General features: G+C 37.0%; 1 protein-coding gene across 6 annotated transcripts in view; it reads right to left on the bottom strand.

Moving 5' to 3' along the window:
* HOOK1 (hook microtubule tethering protein 1) overlaps positions 1 to 18,657 on the bottom strand; it is a 39,468-nt gene that overhangs the window by 3,007 nt on the left and 17,804 nt on the right. For all 6 annotated transcript variants that reach the window (XM_075155671.1, XM_075155670.1, XM_075155669.1 and 3 more), the window contains 15 exons: positions 18,196 to 18,279; positions 15,206 to 15,372; positions 14,436 to 14,576; positions 12,944 to 13,145; positions 12,129 to 12,239; positions 11,794 to 11,881; positions 11,647 to 11,707; positions 9,948 to 10,088; positions 9,222 to 9,309; positions 8,374 to 8,408; positions 7,705 to 7,787; positions 7,234 to 7,334; positions 6,767 to 6,868; positions 5,572 to 5,640; positions 79 to 4,479 (listed from right to left, as the gene is read on the bottom strand). In XM_075155671.1, the coding sequence (XP_075011772.1) occupies positions 4,321 to 4,479; positions 5,572 to 5,640; positions 6,767 to 6,868; positions 7,234 to 7,334; positions 7,705 to 7,787; positions 8,374 to 8,408; positions 9,222 to 9,309; positions 9,948 to 10,088; positions 11,647 to 11,707; positions 11,794 to 11,881; positions 12,129 to 12,239; positions 12,944 to 13,145; positions 14,436 to 14,576; positions 15,206 to 15,372; positions 18,196 to 18,279 (1,632 nt within the window). In that variant the 3' untranslated portion in view covers positions 79 to 4,320. The remainder of the gene's footprint in view (positions 1 to 78; positions 4,480 to 5,571; positions 5,641 to 6,766; positions 6,869 to 7,233; positions 7,335 to 7,704; positions 7,788 to 8,373; positions 8,409 to 9,221; positions 9,310 to 9,947; positions 10,089 to 11,646; positions 11,708 to 11,793; positions 11,882 to 12,128; positions 12,240 to 12,943; positions 13,146 to 14,435; positions 14,577 to 15,205; positions 15,373 to 18,195; positions 18,280 to 18,657) is intronic.

The raw sequence follows: 18,657 nt of genomic DNA on the forward strand, positions 1-18,657 counted from the left end.
CCTTCCGTGTCGAGGTATCGCGCAGCTCCCCGTCCTCAGAGGGGAAACAGCCCAAGGCAACAAACAATGGTTACTTACCCATGTCAGGCTTGTGGTTCAGAGAAAGGGAAAACCAAGGTCTGTGGTAAAAATGGGTCTGAAATGGGGCCCCTGAAGGAAACTTGTGACACCTTCTCCTTGCTGATCTTCACCCTGGAGGGCTGAACGGCTGCCTGCTCTCATTCCCAACCTCACTTCTGGGTTGAGGTTAGTGCTAAGGGAACAAGAAAGCTGTCAATGAGACTAAGAACTGGACAGATAAATAACCTGCAAAGCTGAGTGAAGAGGGCAGTCAGTTTTCTCTTCCAAATAACAAGCAGCATGGTGATTTAGGAGTCTGTACCTGTCCTCTGTGTCCTCTTTGGTAGGGCTGAGGAGAGTAGGCAGAGATCCTAACTTAGCAGGAGCAATAAGCAATTACTGAAGTCACTTGACAGCTAATTTGTGGTGGGTTTTAGTCTTTCCACTTCACAAGGTCCCTTGCCCAGCTCTCAGATGACTGTCAGCAGACTGAGCAGAGGTAACCAGCTTTGGGTGGGAGCAGAACTGTAAGTGGGAATGAACTGAAAAGAGGAGGGGAAGGCAGCACAACTCTAGTTGTTGTTACAGCAAAACATACACACACACATTATACATATACGTTACATACCCTGTAACAGGACATTTTAGATGGTGTAAATATATCAACATGCAGACTCAGTTCATGTGTTGCTCAGAAGTGTGGATGCTTACATCAACTAGAAACCATTAAATGCATTGCTTGGAATAAAGACACCAAAGAATTAATTTTAAAAATCTTTATGTGAATATAAAAGAATTCTTTCCAAAGAAAAATAAAACCAAAAGTTTAAAAATTAGTGCAATTTTTGAAGTTCTATGCAACACAGTGTTTACATTTGTTTTAAACAGAAGATGTAGACACTGATACACTGAAAACCTTAACTCTAGCTTGACTAGTGGGGGGAAGGGAAAAAAGCAAAAAAGTTAAGAAAATTACTTTACTAGACATTACCAATTCTTAAACAATTGTTTTCATTTTCTAATTGCTAAACAATTTATGGCTACCTAAATAAAACATCAATATTGCTTATATTACTTATTTCCAAGTAAGTGTATATTGTAGAAAATAGAGTACCCATATATATATTTTTAATGAACAAAAAAATCAGTTAGGTGAAAATCTATGTTCAGTGAACGTGTCTTAATCCACTATAATACAGTTGTTGCAAAAGAATCTTCTCAAAACTGCTGCCTGATCCACCTTAAGTAAAGAACCTACGTGTCCAAAATTTGTATTATTGCTACAAAACACTTCCCTTCCATAGTGGTTATTCTTAATCTTGCATAAAAAAAATTAACGAATGATATGTCAATCAGAACATATTTTTGTTTCTTTGGATCTGTATTACCCATTTTACTGGAAACTGGCTAAAGTTATAATAATGCTGATTAAATTCAGCAATAGTCAATGATTTCATCTCATAATTTGAATCTGTTCCTAACTGTGCTGTCTGGGCATGATACAAACTCATCTTGCAGCAGAGACAAGTAGCCTCTTTCTTTGTCCTGCCTCAGCAGTGGTGCACATTACATCAACGAACATTGTATTGGCATTGTTCTGCTGCTACGTGTTGCATACAACTCAGCCGTAAAACAGCAATGCTATCAGTAGCTTTTTTTGTTCAACATGAATGAAGTTAACATTAAAACGATACTTATTCTAATGATCCTTTCTGCACACCCAGATGAGCTGAAGTGAATACAACACCATGGCTTATAATCAAATATTTGTTTCTACAGATCAGTTCCTCATTCATAGTAGGTACCCCAAGTTTAACCAGTTATAAACCAGCCCCTCTTAAACAGGTTCTCAAACCCAAAGAAATGCTTACGTTATATTCACAGGCTTAACTTTTAACAGTTTGAAAAAGTCCCAAGTAAGTAAAATATTATCTAGTACCTGAAAACCTGATTCATTTTTGGCAACCCCAAAAAGACCACTGGGGACAACCTTGCCCTGAAAAAGGGTGATCCCTGTCTGTAGTTTCGTATTTAAATTCTTCCATCACTAGTCAGAAGACAAGCTTCCAATTAAATGATAGGGAGGTTCTTGGTCATTTTTGGTTCCAGGGTCTGCAGTTTTGAGAAGTGTACATCAAAGACATTTGCTCCAAGTTTTTCACTATTCAGCACCTTGATATGACTACTGACACAGCTCTACTACTGTGAGAAGTACGATAAATGCATCGAGCCTATTAACTAGATGAGTATTTGAAAGACGTCCATGAAAGTTTCCATGCTGTAAAGAACGAGGGTTAAGAGATCCATTCAACACCATCAGTGACAGTTTCACGTTTCACTAGAACACACAGAAGTACCAGGCTTTAGAAATGTAAGCATCTTGCTAAGACTTAGTCTCCTGTTCCACTGCTCATCACCAACTCCCACACCACTAGCAGATTAAACAAGCAATTGTATCTTAAAAATACAAACCCCAATAATATCACTGCAGCAATAAAAGACCTCAAAACCCAAGAGGTAGTCCAAAGAAGCACAGAGTCCTGAAGAACACAACCTGACAGACAAAACTGTCTAACGGCAGTTTGTCTGGCATATTCTCTGCTCACACCACATTTGGCATGAGACTGGCTTTTAAACAATGCCGTGTGTAGGCAGAAGTTATGAAAGAGGAAATCTCTGCTGAATGCCTAAATGCATAGCACTATAAAACTATCACCACAACTAAGAAGCAACGCTAACTAAGTACTAAAAATGAATACTTCCCTTTTCTCTAGCATTGCATGCAACGCCCAATGAAGAATTTAAGATGCTGGGGAAGGAAGAAATCAAAGAACAAGCCATACTGAGGGGCATGCAAAATGGAAGACAAAATTTCACAATTCAAAATTTAAATTCTGCAACGCTTAACACTGCTCTCAAGTCAAAGATGGCCTTAATGGTGAAGACAGACATATGCTTTCATTCATGCATATGGCTGAGTTGTATATTAGATCACGGACTGGTACAGCACCCTCAAATACTTAGTTTAAGTGTATTCATTTTATTTTAAGGGCTGCTGTAATTTTATTTAACTATGGGTATAATGAATTTGTTCTAGACAGTTTGCAAAGAAGAACGGACGTTAACAAGTTTCCTAAAAATACAGTTCACAACAAAAATAAGACATTCGGCAAATGAAGTGACACAAATTTTGTGAAAGACAGCAACTTCCCACACACAAATTTCAGATATCAAACCCCATCTCATCTTCCTCAATCTAAATACTACAAAACTATTATAGTTTATGCACTTTTCTCCCTGCCATCAAACCATCTTTGCTGCCAACAACTAGCAAAGCTATCTTTCATTCACCTGGCTAGCACAGTTAGTTCAGAATAACTGAAGGGAAACTACATTTAAAAAAAGAGGAAAATTAATTTCTATGCACAGGGTTGTATAAATAGCTGGAAATAAATGGCGTTCCTTTCCACCTAACCCCCTTTCTGCAAATAAATGCCGTGTACCAATACGCCAGACTTTTAAAACATAGCCCAGACTTTTGAATTATTATAATAGCTTTTTTTTCTTACACAGGAAAAGACAGCTTATTTGGCTTTAGTGAATTCAACACCCTAAAGACAGGTTTTCCTTTATGTATATATGCACAAACTTAATCTTTTTTTTTTTAAATAAACTGAGTAATTCTGCTTCTCACTAGAGATGACAAAACAAATCCTGTCTTCTAACAAGTCAACTGGTACTACACCTTTTCTTCTTTTTCTATAAATGCGAGTATTTTCTTGCTTCTAAAATTGTACTTTGTATTCTAAAAAAAAGTATTTTTTAAAACATGGTACCAATCTTTTAAATTTCTTTTTAGAAGAGCCCAGCAAAAATGCCCAATATTGCCAGTTTCCTGAAGTACATTTTTGCATAATATCTTCCCATTACAAAAGTCAACTTTCTAGCCCAAACCCATTAAATAAAGTTTTAAATATATAGTGCCAATTTTTATATTTACATATATTCTGAAGGCAAATATAAAACTTTTAAGTTGTGCTTGTAAATACACACTACAGTTATTAAATCTACTTCTACTTGGAAAACTACGTGCTACCTTGCAGACACACCACTGATCAACTTAATCACTTCTTGATAGGTTCTGATGTTGAATTCACAGTTGCTCACCATTCTAACCTCTTTCATCAAGTAGTTAAAATGGAAGCTATACAACATTTAAGGACACTTTAGCATATAAGTTTTCCTCATGGTCCTTGTGGTTTAATCAGATGTTGCACCCGGTACTTTAACAGTGAGATTCCTTCTGGTATTGGTGACATGACGCTGTTGAGCTAGGAAGGAGCGTCCGGGACCGTCTCTGCAGGCACCACTACTGCCAACCAGTCTAGCTTCCATACCTAGCTTCTGAAGAGTTACACTCTGCAAATAAGTTAAACAACGTTTACACTATAGCAAAAACAGAAGAAAAAAACTGGCTATCTTTCATACACAAAGTTCATGCTTACTTAATATGCACACAGAATGTCTTTTACTGTATTTCTTATATACGTCTTGCTGCCGTAAAAGGTATGAACCAATGCTGAAGAAAATAAGATTCATTCACATTCACTGTGTTAATTTTAGCTTATTGTAAAGTTGTTCCTTTATTAAGTGAGCCATTTAATTTTACTTTCCTTTTTTGATTTGCCATTCCAGACTTTCTTTATGAAACTCTATTTAAACATCACTTCATATGAAGATGAACGACTTTCTTCAGTCCTTTTCACGGCAATCTAACATCAAATGTTCTAACAACCTTTGCAACGCTGCTGCAGGATGAGAAGATGGCTCTAGCTTTATTTCACAAATACCGTGCTGAAGACTGAACATCTAAAGCAGGAGTCTGGAAACCTTTTGAACCACAGCCTCCCTTTGTCTCAAGCCCAAAAACTTCAACAACAAACACTATTGAACATTCAGGAATTTAGTTTGCTAAATCCAGATGGAAGCTTGTGGCAGCAAATAGTACATTACTAACATGGAAGTCATGGCCTATGCCAAATTTTAAGTCTCCTGTTCCAAAGCACAGATGACAAGCAGAAAACATGTAACAAAATAATTTTACAAAATAGTTGATTGTTAAAATATTTTCCCTTTACACTGCTATCAAAAATGTTGATGCTGGTATTTCCCAAGTTATCTCAACAGGATTGGAAGTTCCAGCTAGAACTCACTCGAGTTTGCATTCTGGCTTGAAGTCAGAATTAGCAAATGGAAGAGTGATCTCATTTTAAACTCTAACTCTCAGGCTTTGTTCCTTTCCTTAGTTACTTGGTTTGAGGCATGAGGCCACGCTAATCTGCAAGTTTGATTTTTCTGCCACAAGTAGCTAAACTACCAGCTTTCTCTCCTAAGCACCAGTTTATAGTGAATCTAAAAAGAAAAAAAGAGCGATGTAAGATTTAACTGTCACATTTCGCAAAGTGTGTTCTTCTGATTTCTGAGATACCGACAGATGAACTTTTGACCCACCTTGTTATACCATGCAGTTACAATTAGCTTTTCCTCGTAATCACGTAACTTAGCAAGTTTGTATTCAGCCTGCAAGCAGACAATAGAGAAGACAATCTCAATTATGCAAATTATTTTTTGTGTTTTAAACTTATTGCAGACCACTAAGTGAAATAAATACATGCAGCAGAAAATGCTAAAATATGCAAAATAACTAGAAGGCTTAGAAGTGTAAATAGATACTTCCATAAATGACTATGAGAGAATTTATAGACTACTTCAAGAAGAGGCTAAACTTTACACAAATTGCAGTTCAACTTAGAAACACTACTTTGAGGGTGTGTGTGTAGGGGGAGAAACGCGTGAAAGTCTAGGATGTATTAGAAAATCTATAAATAATTTAGTATTTTTTTTTACCTGAAAGTCAAAGACAAGAATGTACCTCTAGTGGCTGAATATTCTTATCATGTTACTGAATTGTTATTATATAGTATACTTACCTAGTACAGACACATAGAAGAAATCTGAGGCCACAGCATTTATAAAGTCAGACCTTTCAGCCTACTAACTCATGTCGAGGAATTTTGTATTTGCTCACGTAACTATTCCAACCAGTCCCATCAATATTGCTATAAAACTGAATGCAGTATCTCACATTTTTTTTGGTCCTTGGACTACTGTCAACAATCCTTCCAGGATTTTAGCCAACCAGATTTTACTGAATTAACAGGTTTTACTCTTCTATATAATTTCAAGAACTCCAGTGCACAAAGCCACTGATATCAGAGGTAAATCTAGTAAATTAAACAAGTCACTGCTCAAATATCTAGTCCTTCATACAAACTAAGTTACATTACTACTGAAAAAGGTCAGACTCTGCAGCTCTGTACAAGTTACCATAACACGGCAAAACTTATGAAGTATTATGAAATATTTCACTTATAGCTTTTCAGAGGGTTTAGAAAGAAGCCAACTTAGAGTTTCAGTTGTACATTGAAAAATACTGTTGAAAAGTAAACTGCTCTGACAGACTTATACTAGGATACAAGGTTAATTAAGCCAAACTAAAAATCTCTAGGCGTGATGGTCTGAGCAGTTTTTAAATGAATGCAGCATTGAAGAGCACTGGATCATTACAAAACAGTAACTTGAGTGTCTAATATCAGAGACAGCAGAACATATTAGAAGTTATTATTAAATATATGTAAATTTTTACCTCTAGTGCTCCAATTTTTTTGTCTTTCTCCGTTATCTGTTTTCTGAGCAACATAATTTCTGCTGATGCTGGATTTAGCTTGGGGTCTAAGGTTTTTATCACCTGTACAAGGCAAAACAAAAACATTACAAGTCAGGTTTGATTCTCAACAGCTCTGTGTCTCGTTTGCTCACAGCAGAAATATGAAAACAGACTGAGCACTAGTCAAGCAATTATGATGAAAACTAGGCTATTACACTGTACAACAGAAGACATCAAAGGGTACAAAGGAATTATTAACGCATCTCATGCTTCAGCCTAAACCCCATTCTCTCATACACTTAACTGACCGCAGTTGAGCAATTTGACTAAAAATGCAATATGTAGCTACTGATTTTAATTGGGAGGTGAGGGGGGGCGGAACTCAAACCAATCTGTTTAACAATTTATGAGGAAGGAATGTGTATGTTCAGAAATATGCCACTCACATTTCTTGCTTTCTCAAGGTACATTTTATATCTTTCTTCCATTGCTTTCATATCCTCATCTTTTTTTCGCAAAGCTGCTTCCAGTTCTCCAATCTTCTGGGCTATTTACAGAAATTATCAAAGACATATAAAATAAAAATAGACACGGTATTTCAAGGCTTCTGTGTTCTCTTGATTTAACCACCCCCCCAAATAAACTTTCTAGCTACTACACAATTTTCCAAGTTCTTATTTTTGTTTCAGTTGTACCAAAATTCCCATTTTGCAGAGTATTGTTAAACGTCTTCCTGCCCACCACCATGCGCAAAAAAACCCTCCTCCCACCCCCATTTCAGATTTAAAGCTAAGTGGTAGCAGAAAGTCTTATCCAGACAAATATCGCATAGCCCAGTGGCTATGGGAATCATTTCAGAAGAAACTTAACATAGTCGCATAAAAGAAACCCTCAAAAAACCACACAAAACAACTTACGGTTCTGACTAACATCAGGCTGGAGTTCTGCAAGATCAGCCTCTTTCTTCTGTAACTCATCATGGACTTCATTCAACTTTTCCCTATGAATGAAAGGCTGGGCTAAGGATTAAGCTCACAAATAATTCCCTGCACAGGTTTAAGACCTGAAAGCCGAAACTTGATGGTGGAAGTATTTAAACAACTATTTTAAACTCCGGCAATTCTTTTGAGTTTAAATAGAAATACTAATATGTATTTTTGAAGAACGATAAAATTTGTGACTTCTGAATTGAGTCTCATTTACTTAAAACTAGAAACAAAAAAGAAAATTAATAAAAACCTCCAGCATCCCCTTAGCAAGAACGACATCTGCTGAAAGGATAGAAGTATTTCGGAAGAACGAAATACATTTTGAGTCCAGTAAGAGTGACGTTTTAGTAGTCTGTAGAATCAGAACAGTTAAAATGCTATTGGTGATGAAGAGACAGTTAAGTGGATACTAGTATTACAAAATTATCATGATCAGAGTAGGCAAAACTAGATCGCTAATACTTAACTCACTACCTGCATGATTGTCAAATCAGTGGCTTAGAAAAACAAAACATCCCTACAAAGACTTAGGCAGTTTCTGTGCTACAACAGTGAAATTATTTAGCATAAATAAGCTATTGTGGACGCCTTACTTACATATGTGCTGCCAATTTCTGCTTCAGGTTGCTAGACTATGAAAGGAAAGAGTTAAAATTCAGTTATATTTCAGTATTTCATACTGTGCAATGTTAAAGTGCTCTTACAAATCAGCCAAGAAAACGTAGCACACCTAAATAAGTCAAACGAAATAAACCCTAAGAAAACCGCATTTTTCCATGCGTTTCTGTAACTGCATTCATATTTTTTGTATCACACGGATCCCAATTTCATCATCTTTTTTTCTTTAAATTTATCCTTCTCACTATACCACCACGTAATGATAAAACTAGAGGTTTTAAAAAGTAAAGTAGAAGGTAGAAGAGTTACAGCTCCTTAAAGAAGGTGGGGGGAAGGAATCACATAAAACATGAGCTTTTCAACTGAAATGCAGTTGGTGGAGGGGTCTTGTGGATTCTCATACTATAGAGACTAAACTCATCTGCTCTGAATACAGTGGAGCCAAGTCTGTGTTACCTAAACCGAGGGAGTTGTTTTCAGGCAGGAGAGAGTTTTTAGAACACATTGAACAGCCTCAATTGTTTAAGATTTTCACTTGTAAGGTCTTTTGAAAGGTGTGTGTTTGTTTGTGTTGGGGATGGGGGGGCTAGGTGACCCAAAGGGGCTTTAGAGCTTGTTTACTCTTACTACTGCATAAACTAGTGCGTTTCGAACTAACTTTAAAAAAAAAGCACCAAATCACAATCCTGCCTTCTTAGTAGTTATCAGCACTAGACACACTGAAAAGAAGCAGCACATATAAACAAAGGACTTGATGTTACACTGAAGAATTTTAAACAAAACTGGCAAGATGTCTTCAAAGTCAAGAAGCCTCAACTTCCACTTACTCCTTCAGTTTTGGATCCCTGCTCCTGTAAAGTCTTTTGCAGATCTTCAATCTGCTGCTGTAACTCCCCAATACGCTCTTCATTTAGCCTTTTAGGAAGGAAAGGCAGTTATTACCCGTCTAAATAGATCGCAACAGACAAGATTCTTCTGTTTCATGTCTGGATGATAATTTTTCAGAGGGCCTACCCAGCAGGACTTAAGCCACAAAGAAACTGCTTTTAGTTTGACTTGAACTTCTCATGAAACAAACACATGGCAGCTTTATTAAACATTTTACAATGAAAAACCTAGAATCATTTTAAGTTTTGAGAAAACTTAACTACCCAAAATTCTCATATCCTAGTAAACTGCTTTCAGCATTCATTAACTGATAGAGAAATTCAGACCATATCCCAGTGTTACAACATGATTAGTTTGAAGTTCTAGAAACAGAGTTTACATCCATTCTTGGTCTACCAAGAATCATTCAGAGCTAAGAAGAGCGTCCTATAAGCAACTTTCTTCAGAGCACGCTACACACAGATCTACCCCATTTTACACCACCACATTTAAGCCCCTTTCCTTCTTGTTTGCTTCATAACCCTTCGTTAATGATTACACTGGTGAAAGAAAAAGGATAATTGGCTTCCTGCACAGTGCCACGCTACAGATGCAAGCCACAAGACCACTCTGAAAGTCCAGAAGTCACTTTTTGCTAGATTTTAAGATACTGTTTCACCCATCACCTTTTCTCAGTTTCTAGTTCGTTCACTGTCCGATGCTTTTGCTCCAGCTGTTCCTGGAGCTCTGCAATACGTTCATTTTCTGATCCTTCCTGTTGTAATAGAAGCATCTTATTTTCATGCTGCAGCCGAATAAACATTTCTCTGAATGAAAAACAACAAAAATTCACTGTTAATTAAAAAAAAAAAGATGACTAAGAGTAGGAGGTAATATTCCTGTTCGCGCCCCTAACCTTAAAGTGAGCGAAACAAGTTCTGCTTAAGGATAAGAGACCACTACTGTTTAATATCTTCATAGACAGTGGGATCGAGTGCACGCTCAGCAAGTTTGCAGATGACACCAAGCAGAGCGGTGCGGTTGACACGCCTGAGGGACAGGATGCCATCCAGAGGGACCTGGACAAGCCCAAGAAGTGGGCCCATGTGAACCTCATGAGGTTCAACAAGGCCAAGTGCAAGGTCCTGCACCTGGGTCGGGGCAACGCCCAGTATCACAGGCTGGAGGATGAAGGGATTGAGAGCAGCCCTGCCGAGAAGGACTTGGGGATACTGGTGGATGAAAAGCTGGACATGAGCCAGCAATATGTGCTCGCAGTCCAGCAGGCCAACCGTATCCTGTGCTGCATCAAAAGCAGCGTGGCCAGCAGGTCGAGGGAGGTGATTCTGCCCCTCTCCTCCGCTCTGGTGAGACCCCCCCCTGCAGTGCTGCATCCAGCTCTGGGGTCCTCAGCACAGGAAAGACATGGACCTGTTGGAGCGGGTCCAGAGGAGGGCCACGAAAATGATCAGAGGGTTTGAACGCCTCTCCTATGAAGAAAGGCTGAGAGAGTTGGGGTTGTTCAGCCTGCAGAAGAGAAGGCTTCGGGGAGACCTAATTGCAGCCTTTCAGTACTTAAAGGGGGCTTCTAAGAAAGATGGGGACAGACTTTTTAGCAGGGCCTGTTGTGACAGGACAAGAGGGAATGGTTTAAAACTAAAAGAGAGTAGATTCAGACTAGATATAAAGGAAGAAATATTTACAATGAGGTTTTTACAAACAGGTTGCCCAGAGAGGTGGTAGATGCCCCATCCCTGGAAACATTTAAGGTCAGGTTGGACGGGGCTCTGAGGAACCTGATCTAGTTGAAGATGTCCCTGCCCATGGCAGGGGGGTTGGACTAGATGACCTTTAAAGGTGCCTTCCAATCCAAACTATTCCACGATTCTATATAGTTGGGGTAACAATGTAGTTTTTTATTAAAAGGTAGCTTACAATTTTCAAACAACACAATAGTTTAAGACATATGAATAAAGTTTTAAATTAAGTCCTTCCAAACCCAGATTCTATTGTGCCTTTATGTTTCACTCTGCAGACTTTAAAAATAATACTAGCTAGCCTTTAGTTGTTCTGTCTTAGTTTCTGTGTATTATTTATTTATTCTGTCTGCCAGTGGCAAGATAAGAACTGTTTTGCTCCTTGAAGAGGATATTTCAAGCCAAACTTTATATAGAGCAATCTGATACGCTTTTAAGAAAGAATGCAAAGTAATTATAGTATGGGGAAATAATTATTAACAGCTACATGGGGGTCCAGACAAGCATCATGGAGGGAAAGCAAGAAGTGGGATACAGAGTCACGTTGCTGAAAATATTGAACTTTCACAGAGACGGTATTATGCCCACCCATGAAAATCCCAAAACAACCTCAACCTTTTAGTCTTACCTATATTCCACAGGCAAAATTTCAGCAGCAAGATTCTCATGGCTTTTAACATGAGATGCACCTGAAATTACACGGGAAGTTTAATTTAACAAACTTAAAGAAATCACTAATATATACATAAAAAAGCCTCTGAAGATAAAGCAATACCTGTTTGACTCAGGTGATCCTGCTGCATCTGTGAATACCGGAGCTCTTCATTTGTCTCTTTTAACGCATCACACTGTACTATCAGTCTCTAAGAAGATTTATTTGAGATGGAATTAAGTCATACTGCACTAGTTTAAGACCAAATAACATTAATCAGGAATAGTACTGACACACATTTTAAGACATATTTTATGTTTTGTATGTGTATACACACACACAGGAGGTGCTAAACTTAATTTTTATGTTAGTACTGCTTCTGGGACGGTTTTCCTCAAGCAGAGCATTTGAGAGAGATTTATTAGGTGTTCAAATAAACTCTCGTTCAAGAGACTTACTTCTTTTTCTTTGATTAAAGCTTCATGTTTTTCTTCAAGTCGCTTCATTTCAAATGATAATTTATCAGCTCTTTTTGATTCTTCAGACAGTTTGTTATGAAGCTCCTGGACCTTTTCACAAAAAGACTATATTCAGCACATGAATGTTGCAAGACGCTATGTTTAAAAGCTATGTTAAAGCCTTCACTCCTACCCAGTTCAGCCAAAATAAACAGCTGGTCCTCCAAGCTTGGGGGAGGGGAGATGGGGTGGGGGCCTGTGTGTTTGGGGTTTTTTTTGGTTGTTTTTTTGTTTTGTTTTGTTTTTTATTTGGTTTTGGGTTTTGTTTTGTCTTTTGGTTTTTTGGGGGTTTTTTTGTTTTTTAAATACTTAACTCCTCCATCTCTTAATTACTACTGAAATAAGTGAACTTGAAATAAAACTTCTACAGTTTAAAATAAATTTCCATGAAGAAAGGTAAGAATATTACATACAAGTGATCTCAGTAATAGCTGAACAACCTCTCCCAGGCACACAAATTACCTCAGTTAAAGTAAAGAAGAAAAGCCTGCAAACCATGGACAACCAGTCAGTTGAGAAGGCAACTACAGTTAAGCTTGCTAGTTTAATAAGCAGGGAAAAACAGAAAATGAATGGCAGAGTGTGAAGGAGTTTTCACAAATAAGAAATTCTAAGGGGACAACACAGGTTAAGTCCATGGGCTGTTAAAATAATTTTATTTAGGTATGTTTCAGTGAAAGAAATTGAACAGCTTAATTTAATTAAGACGACTATCTGAGGAAAGAGTAACATCTTAAGTATAGAAGCAGTCTTACCTGTCTTTTGTAGGTTTCTAGTTGGGCACGTGCTGCATTGGCTTTCTTCAGTTCATCCTCCAAACTTACTGTATTGTGCATATACATCATGTTGGTTTCCTGCAGAGATTTGACTTGTCTGCGGAAGTCATTCAGATCCTGTAGCTTTTTACGATACACTTCAACAGTTGATTCCAGCTTACTTGCCTTGTCTGCAGTAGTCCTTAAAGTATAAAGAGGAATTAGAAGAAAGAGTATGTTTCTTCAAAAGATTAAAAAAGTCAAATTCTGCTTTCATGCACATTCAAGCTATTTTGAAAGAGAGATGCAACGTGCTTAACAGCAGAGTTAAATCTTACCGCTTTATTTCTAAATGTATAATCAATGCAAGCTTGCATTATGCAAAGATTGCTTACAAAAATTGAAATCACCACAGGGTTTAAGTGGGAGTAAGACTGACAGCCGTATGCCAGAAGTACAAGCATGGGTTAGTATGTCAAATATCTCTGGGGCATTCTGTGGGGTGCAATGTAAACGCACCACAACATCCTGTGCTAGATAGTTATCTCAAAGTACTGGTACCTGGTGAGGAAAAACATGCAGATGTTCTCATTGCGGGGTTATACATAATTAGAATGTAATTGCACTATGAAAATGATCATTAGCAGATATGACCAAGAATTACCAGCTGATCATTAACAAAAACCTACGAGGTAAAAAAATATTTGGATCGTAAATACACAAATTAATTTTAATATCTGTGTTTAATATCTGCCATGTCATATTACTAGAAGCTAGTACAAGAAAATTATGGAAGAAAAGCTATAGTTAAGATTTGTTTCAGATGTTAAGAACCACTCTAAATTAAACACCTGAAACCACTTTTTTTTCCATGCTTTATTCATACTGTTTTATGAATAGCAGACCTGCTTTTGCAATATGATTTGCTTTGGATATTTCTTGGGTGGTCTGGTATTTAATTTAGTTTACACAAGCTGGAATGTTATGTTAAATTCTCATCAAGGTTATTGTGTATTGCATCTTCATTTTGTTAATCATGTTGCTAACCTAAATCTAGCCTAGAATGCTGACACTAAAAGTTATGTCAAAGTTCTAGCTGTATATATGCTTTTCTTCAGAGAAGGCAGCCTCTTGCGAACACAAATGTCCCCTTAATAAGAATGCACACCCCCCCCAAAAAAATGTTCTTAATTCTTGCAGAACTTCGACCTTCCATCCCACATGAAGCAGAATAATTTCTGTAGTCATTAATCCTGCTTCACAGGAAAATTCCATGTTGCTATTCTTACGCAAACAATAGAGGCTATGCCTGAAAGCTTGCACTCCATCTCTGCTTTGTCAAAGGGCCCTTTCCCTTTTATTTTAGATCTCGTTCAGATAAGACCTATCTGCAGAAGTAACACCTCAGAAAAAATCCTGTTAAATACAAAGCCTTGGATTTAGTCATTAAATCCTGCTAATGTGTGTGTGGGGAGCTCTCTCTATTACATACCTGAGAATATCATTTTCATCTTTCAAGGCTCTAGATTCTTCTGCCAAAGAGGTTAGTTCATTGTTTCTATGCTGCAGTTCAATCAATTGTTTTTCTAGGTCTTCACAATGAACACGATAATCGTCTTTTGCAGCTTCAAGCCTACCAGATCATAAACAGAACTCTGTTAAGAACTCATCGTTATTACACATTTTTCATTTAGTTGCTAGAACTACTAAAAATAAATAAGACAAAGAAAACCTATTGATTTAAGTAGCTGAAAAATGGTACTGTAAGCATGGAACATTTTATTGTCTACCTGTTAAATCATAATGCATGGTATACTGCAAATTTACCATATCAACATCAAGGGATCACATGAAAAGTGATCTTTTTTCCCCCCATAGGGATCACAGGGAAAAAGACTACTATGTAGAAGAAATCAGTACAGTAAAGAGATATGGTGGTTTTGGGGGGGTTAGCGTTTTTTTGTTTTGTTTTGTCTACACACAAATCGCTTTGGCACTCATTTTCTGCCTTCCATCGCCTTTTTTGAAGTGTCAAATGGGTACATTTCTCAAACAGCAATTACAAAGTAATATTTTCTACAACAAGTAACAGTTTCTTTTTCTTTTTAAAGGTAAGGATTGTCTTTAAAATATGTTTATACACTACTACAAAGCTTTTATAGCAAAAGAAATTGATATGGAAAATCCTGAAAGAGTACCAGAAATTCTCAGGATATATTTGACATGACAAGCGAGGGATTTTTGAAAGAAATAATTTCATACCTGAAGTTTTCTTCTTGCAGTTGTTCCAGCTGCAACTGTGCATGAAAATACTTTTTTGCAACCACAGTATTTGGATCATCAAGAGAGTCGTCTAATTGCTCTAGCCTGTCATTCATAATCTCATTTTCTGACATCAAGCTGTTTTTTTCATCCTGGAGGGCAGCCACCTAGTGCAGATAAAACAGCATCAACATTGTAAGACCTGTCCAGCTGGAAAGAACTAAAGCAAGACAGCAGTACGTCACCAAATTAGTTTATGAAAAATGTGGAGCGTTTAGAAATTTTAGAATGTAATTTACATAGCATACTTGAGCATACAGATGCTTTAGTGTATGACAGTTATGAAGCACTAAAGAAAAAGTCCCTTTAAAAAAAGACAAGTTTTTGTAACTGAAACAATGGTAAAGGCAGACAATGTGACATGGAGAGAAACTAGTACTTTCATTAAAAAGGATACCATGGACGCCGTACAAAAAACTTTAAGTATTGGTGTAAAGGTACTCTCCATCTTGCTTGTACTTAACAATAAAAGGCAGGATGGCACTGGCTAGCACACTAACACAGTACTGCCGTGCGCTCAGCAGTGAATGGTTGCGCAAGAAGCGGTTTCAGGCGCCATAAGCTAGTAAGCACACACGCAAAAGAAAAAACCTAGACAGCTTCATATAGAGCATGCATTTTTTGCAACAGTCAAACAAGTTTGATATTGAAAGTTTTCACAGCTAAGCAAATGAGAATACAACACTTCATTGAAACAGTAAGTATATTAACAGCCATAAAATGGGGAAGGATTAAGAGAGGATAGAACCTTTAAAGTTTTTCTAGTGAAAGCTGTTGTGTTAATTTTAACATCCTGTCAAACATAAGAGCATGTAGCATGTGTTAGTTAACTGGCATTTAAACAGGGACAATATGCTTTTTGGGTTACGTTTTCCTGAATCATAAAGAAAACCTACCTTTCTTATACTCTTGGAAAATATCAAGGAAGACTGAGACCTTACAAGTGAATTTATTAAGAATTAGTTTAAATGAGAAGCGTCAGTCAATATTATGGCTTCAAATAAATAAAATAAAAACAAACATATAATGGTGACATTATTAGATTAAACATCAGATATAACCTAGAGTATTGCAATATTAAGAAACAGTTTGCTTGTGATCATAATTTAAAAGTCTAGCAGTCAAACAGATGTAAGAAACAAAACAGTAATCTACCCCTTCATTAGGTGCTGGCTTTCTAGGTTCACTCCTTTTTACATACCAGATGTCACTTTACTATATACACGTATGCACAAACACCTGTGAGTAGAGAGCATATCTGAGCCTTGCTCAGCATAATACTTTCTGTTCAAGGTTCAGCCACTCCTTAAACATGGACAACATTCACACTTTTAGAATAAAGTCTGAGACTTAAACAAACAAAAAAAATTTCACACAACTCGGAGCAAGTTTTTAACCTTTTCTCCGTTCCTGATAGCTTTCTCTTCTTCTTTTCTATTATTTCAACATAACAGAAGTGGTGTCAAAGCCAACACAAATTATGAAGAGATATTTTAAAGACACATCCCAGTATTAAAGAGCGATAGTGTAATTAACTCATCTGTTTATACTCAAACACTTTCATGGCTTCACCTGGCCCACGCTATGTTATGAGCAACTGGCTTTGTGTAACCTATCATTAATTAATATAGAAATCTTGAAAGAGAAGTTTATGGGAGACAGGACAAAACCTGGGACTTCTCTAGTGAGACATACTAGGTCTCCTAATGGAAGCAGAAAGGTCAAGTAAATTTTATCTCAGCACCCCGAGAATCCAGAGCTTTTCAACAGTGAACACACTTTCTGAAGTTTAACAACTATAGTCTGTGAGTTCAGCTGTCAAATCAATCCTCTTGCCCATTTAAAAGAAATCATTTTCCCCTGCAGATTCTGCTCACAAGCATTTTTAGATCTCCGCTTTCACTAGGAAGCCTTACTACTGCCTCAAGAAAAAAGGAAATGAAATATCAATTCATTCTAAGAGCAGCTTCCTGGGCATGGCAATTAGCTATGAGCCACTTTATATAAAAGTATTCTACTTTTTCAGTCATCATTATCTGTAAGAAATGTAAAACTGGCCTCTGGTTTTGTGTTTTCTTTTTTTCTCCACAGGCTAATACAGCCAGTATAGCTCTCTGGCTCCTATAAGAAGATGCCACCCAAATGTTCTCTTTGTATAGAATCAAATCCCAGATGAACTGCCTTACCAGATCAACCTCTTTCTATTCTCAGATTATAGTGCCCTAAAAGAGGAATCAGACTTAGGGCTAACAAATCGATTTTTTTTTCTTTTTTCTTTAAAAGTTGATTGAAATGCAAGTTCCCGTTTATTGTTATGAAGTCCTCTCTCCTTTTTCTAAAGAGTGACTTGATTAACTTCTATATCCATTAAAAACAAGAAGTAGGCCTATTATCAGTGTGGTTTGAAAGGATCTATTAGTTTCCACGATTTTTATTTCCTGAAATATCCCCCATGTTGCAACTGTGTACAAGAAAAAGTTAGTAAATTTTAGATAAATTTCAAATTTTAGTTTTTCATCAACTCCTATTGAAAACAGCATCATTTTCCTATGACTAAATTTAATGACTGATTCTTACATGAACTGGATTTTTTGGACACAGTTCAAAAGACTAGAAGAAGCAGTGACTAAAAATGAAATGGGCATGATAACATTATCCTGATGGCTATCTGCTACTAAGAGTAAACATAAAGCTAGCAGACCAAACAACCTTTAACAGTTGGCACAGGACCTCAGCTTACAATTCCATCAGAGACTATTCCCAGTAGTTGCATTTTGGAGTACAGAATGATTGCTTTTCCCCCCACAAACAGCTAAGAATTCTCACAGACACTTAAATAAATGCAAAATTCACTTTGCCCTTCAGAATTTCTGCATCTTAATAGCAGCACCACTACATATTAAAGAAATAAGCAACATGCTGTTTCTTACCTGTAAATCTAGCTCTTGACATCTTTGCGCCAACTCTTCTTTTTCTGCTAGTGCTTCCTGAAGATCTTCCAAAGCTTTTTTAAGCTTTTAAAAAAATGAGAGTCAATTATTCTGGCCCATATCCAAAGTACTCACAGTTCTAGCTCCCAAAATGTCTCAATTGCTTATACCAATTGTTTAAGAAGGATGTTAGGTACACATTGACACAGAAACCTATATACACACTGTTAGATCAAGATCTCTGTTCATTTCACCTGCATTTTAAGTGACTATCACATGTAGTAAGTAAATTACTGAAACTCAGAGTAACATCCACATTCAACACAACAACTTAGGCTAAAAGCATAACAAAACCAAACACAGGAGCATTCGTGTTGTCACAATTTCAAAATCCCTGCCTGTTAAATCAAATGCCCTTCATCTCAGAATAGAAATAGTAATGCTCTTTATGGGCAGGTACTT

This window comes from Calonectris borealis, chromosome 8 (genome assembly GCF_964195595.1).
Source record: "Calonectris borealis chromosome 8, bCalBor7.hap1.2, whole genome shotgun sequence".
In the NCBI taxonomy this organism is placed as follows: Eukaryota; Metazoa; Chordata; class Aves; order Procellariiformes; family Procellariidae; genus Calonectris; species Calonectris borealis.